Below are 3,413 nucleotides of genomic sequence, written 5' to 3'. Positions count from 1 at the left end.
TCAAGGCCAGTGGAGAGTTTTCCGAAGCACCACATGGACCTCTTTGTTCCTCAGGCAGTAGATGATGGGGTTGCACATGGGCGTGACTACCGTGTAGATGACTGACAGCACCTTGTTGAGGTCCATGGATTTGATACGGCTGGGACGGCAGTAGATGAAGAGGGCTGCTGAGTAGAAGATGCCCACCACAATCAGGTGGGAGGCACAGGTGGAAAAGGCCTTGCGTCGGGCAGCGGCTGATGGCATGAGGAGCACGGCCACCACGATGGCTGAGTAGGAGGCTAATGCTACCAACAGTGTTCCACAGAAGATGACGATGGCAGAGATGAAGTCCACCAGCTCCGTCAGGGCCACGTGGGTGCAAGACAGGTTGAGCAGAGGGGAGACATCACAGAAAAATTGGTTGAGGACATTGGGGCCACAGTAGGACAGGCTGGCAATGCAAGATGTCTTGACCACTGAGACTAGCAGCCCCCCAATCCATGAAGACAAGGCCAAGCCCAGGCAGACCTGGGGCCTCATGAGCAGTGGGTAGTGGAGTGGGCGGCAGATGGCCACGTAGCGGTCATAGGCCATGGAGGCCAGGAGGGTGCACTCCGTGCAGATGAGGACTATAAAGAAGAATAGCTGGGTCATGCACGCTGTGAAGGGTACATGGCAGGGTCCAGTCCAAAGCCCCAGGAGCAGGCTGGGCATGGTCACTGACACATAGCACATCTCTAGGCAGCTCAGGTTACCCAAGAAGAAGTACATGGGCTTGTGGAGCTCGCTGTGACTGCAGATGAGGTAGATGATGAGGGTGTTTTCCAGGAGGGTCAGCAGGTAGAGGGTCAGGAAGACAGCAAACAGGGCATTCCTTATGCCCGGTCTTGTGGACAAACCCAGCAAGACAAACTCCTGGACTCTGGTCATGTTGCCCAACTCCAGAGAACTCTCCATCTGCAGAGAGACAAATAAAGTGTATTCACGTTCTGGTCTCTTCAAAGACACTTAGTTAGAAAAAAAATAGGGAGTATGTTCACAGTGAGTGAAACCCTAGGACTGGGCTAGCCCAGCTTCTGTTGGAAATTGACTTTTACAGACAAGCGCTGAATAGACTTTGGAGAATAGACAAACTCTGAGCATGAGATCACCGTCATTACTCTGATTGGTCTTACTAGGTCTGAATCGTTATATAATCAGACTGCCTGAAAATTGGGAGAAAATCACTGGCCTCCGATGAGGTTGTTACAATGAATAAAGCAGTAGATGAGAATTGGTAGAGCAAATAAGAAATTAGGATTGTTATTTCTGTTCCAAAAAAGTTCTTTTTCCCCCTCTTCGTATACTTTGCATAGGAATTTGGGAGTATTTTTTAAAATCTGGAGTAGAGCAAGACTGCCTTTGTTTGAAAATGTTCCTCTTCTCAATGCAAATTTATTTTGATAATTGTATTAGGCTGTAGGTCACCAATGATGGTGTTCAAGAAGAGCAAAGAGGGAGGAATCCCCCAAAAGACTGACATGTCTTTCAGCAAAGGTCGCAAATAACACTCATTGTATCAATGTGAGGGACTGCAAATACACATAGGTGTTATTTTCGCACTGATACATTTCAGAAATTCGAAGAAGCTGACAGGAAAACAAATTGTTAAGACACAAGAGGATATATGATCTCATACTTGATACTTCCACAACTCATTGAGTGCCTTGTATGCATTATTTACTTGCCATCAATCCTCCTTATATACATTGGTTTTATGCCCTAAGACAGGTATGGAGCCCAAACAGATACATTCACTTGCCCAAGACCACACTGCCAGGACATAACACAAAGAAGGTAACACAGCTGGGCAGACGTTTATGCTGTCTAGTCCCATTCCATTTCATCTTCACAGTCAAGCCTGAAAAGTCTGCACCTGGGACATGGGAAGTAAAGAGCCGGCAAGTGATCCAGCTGGAGAATTCTTCTGACTATAAGGCTATCTATCATTCACAGAATTCATTCAATGGCATTCACTGAACCTCCCTTTGTATGCTAGCTCTTGGGAATGCATGGGTAAAGAAGATAGCCCAGGTCTATGGCCACTGACTTCCTATGAGAAAGAGTCGATGAACGCACAAACCAGCACCACCACCACCACCAAAAAAAATTCCAAGTTACAGGGGGCCCTTAGATAACAGTTCACGGCTACATAAGCAGAAATAATTGAGGATAAACTAATGACAGAGGTCAGTATCTGCCAAATGTTCATAAGGAAGATGTTTACCCTGCACAGCAACGTTAGGGATGAAAGGTGGCCTGAGAGCCTCTCAAAGTATGTTAGCAGAGACCTGTAAGACTCAGAGCATCAGAGCCTTCCAAGAGGCCGGATTTGTAGAGTCTAAGGTTCTGTGCAAAGGCATGAGGATCATAGGATAATTTTGCCCTGAGGACATACATGTGTTGTGTATATTACTGCACGAATGTAGGTGGGCAGCCAAGGATCAGGGGTGTGACTCCACCGACTCGCTTTAGAGCTGTCAAGCAGAACTTGCACCCCAGTAAACACTTCCTGGATTGGAGTCCACTCACCTTTCATTTCCCATTCCATCCCAGTCCTTCCCCCCAACTGAGATTTCTTCCTCCCCCTCTTTTTGGCTCTGCGTCTGATCTTCATTATCCTCTTATCCGTATCCACTCAATACATACCTCCTCCAAAGATCCTTTTCTGAGTTGCCTTTCCTAACTTAGGACTTCAGGCGAACTAAGAGATCCCTGGATAACCTGCAGCAAAACCAGTGACTGCAACCCTGAAGGCACATTAGCGTCCCAAATCCCAAAACTAGATATTCAAAAATATCTAGATATACCATCTCAAAAATAGTTGTTATCCAGGAATTTTTTGCTAAGACTGTGTGTGCTAGGTTTGAAGGAGATCTGGTGGTCAGTAAGAGAACATTCCCGGTCCCCACAGCAATCTGGGCCATGGAGCTTTCTCTATCTGGCTCCTTGAGCGTTCTACTTAATTTCTGTTGTGTGTTACTTAAAAATATAGATAACCATCTCCCTCCTGAGCTATTTAATTTCCTCACTGTCAAAAGAGAGACAACATAATGTTGTGGCTGAAGCTTGAGCTCAAAGTTATACGGAAGTGGGTTTCAATCTGTTGTTCTAAATGAAACTCAGAATTCCTCTCATGAGAAGACAGACCCTTGGCTGGTAAAGTGTTTAACGGTAGTTATTTATTAAGTAAGGGGCTTTGTGCAAAGAAGCAATACACCAAAAGTGATGGCTATATGGGCATGAACCAACCTGGTATTAGCCTCAAAGTGTTCAAGAACTTCCAAGCAAGAAAGTCACTCAATCTGTTTAAATCTGCCTCATAAATTAATACACAATTATGGATAAGTACTAATTGGGGGTTACATCAGTTAAAAGTAACTGAATACTTT

At 45.4% G+C, this 3,413-nt stretch overlaps 1 protein-coding gene across 1 annotated transcript; it reads right to left on the bottom strand.

Annotated features, from left to right (window-relative positions):
* On the bottom strand, nucleotides 1–939 carry LOC112912781 (olfactory receptor 6Z7-like). Its single transcript, XM_025989392.2, has one exon. It carries the CDS (start codon nucleotides 937–939, stop codon nucleotides 1–3), a length of 939 nt encoding a protein of 312 aa, XP_025845177.2.
* Nucleotides 940–3,413: the final 2,474 nt, after the last annotated feature.

This window comes from Vulpes vulpes, chromosome 1 (genome assembly GCF_048418805.1).
Source record: "Vulpes vulpes isolate BD-2025 chromosome 1, VulVul3, whole genome shotgun sequence".
Taxonomy (NCBI): domain Eukaryota; kingdom Metazoa; phylum Chordata; class Mammalia; order Carnivora; family Canidae; genus Vulpes; species Vulpes vulpes.
This window is presented reverse-complemented; position numbering and strand designations above follow the sequence as displayed.

Coding starts and splice junctions, on each gene's coding strand:
- LOC112912781 (XM_025989392.2), bottom strand. CDS start 939: ATGGAGAGTTCTCTGGAGTTGGGCAACATGACCAGAGTCCAGGAGTTT.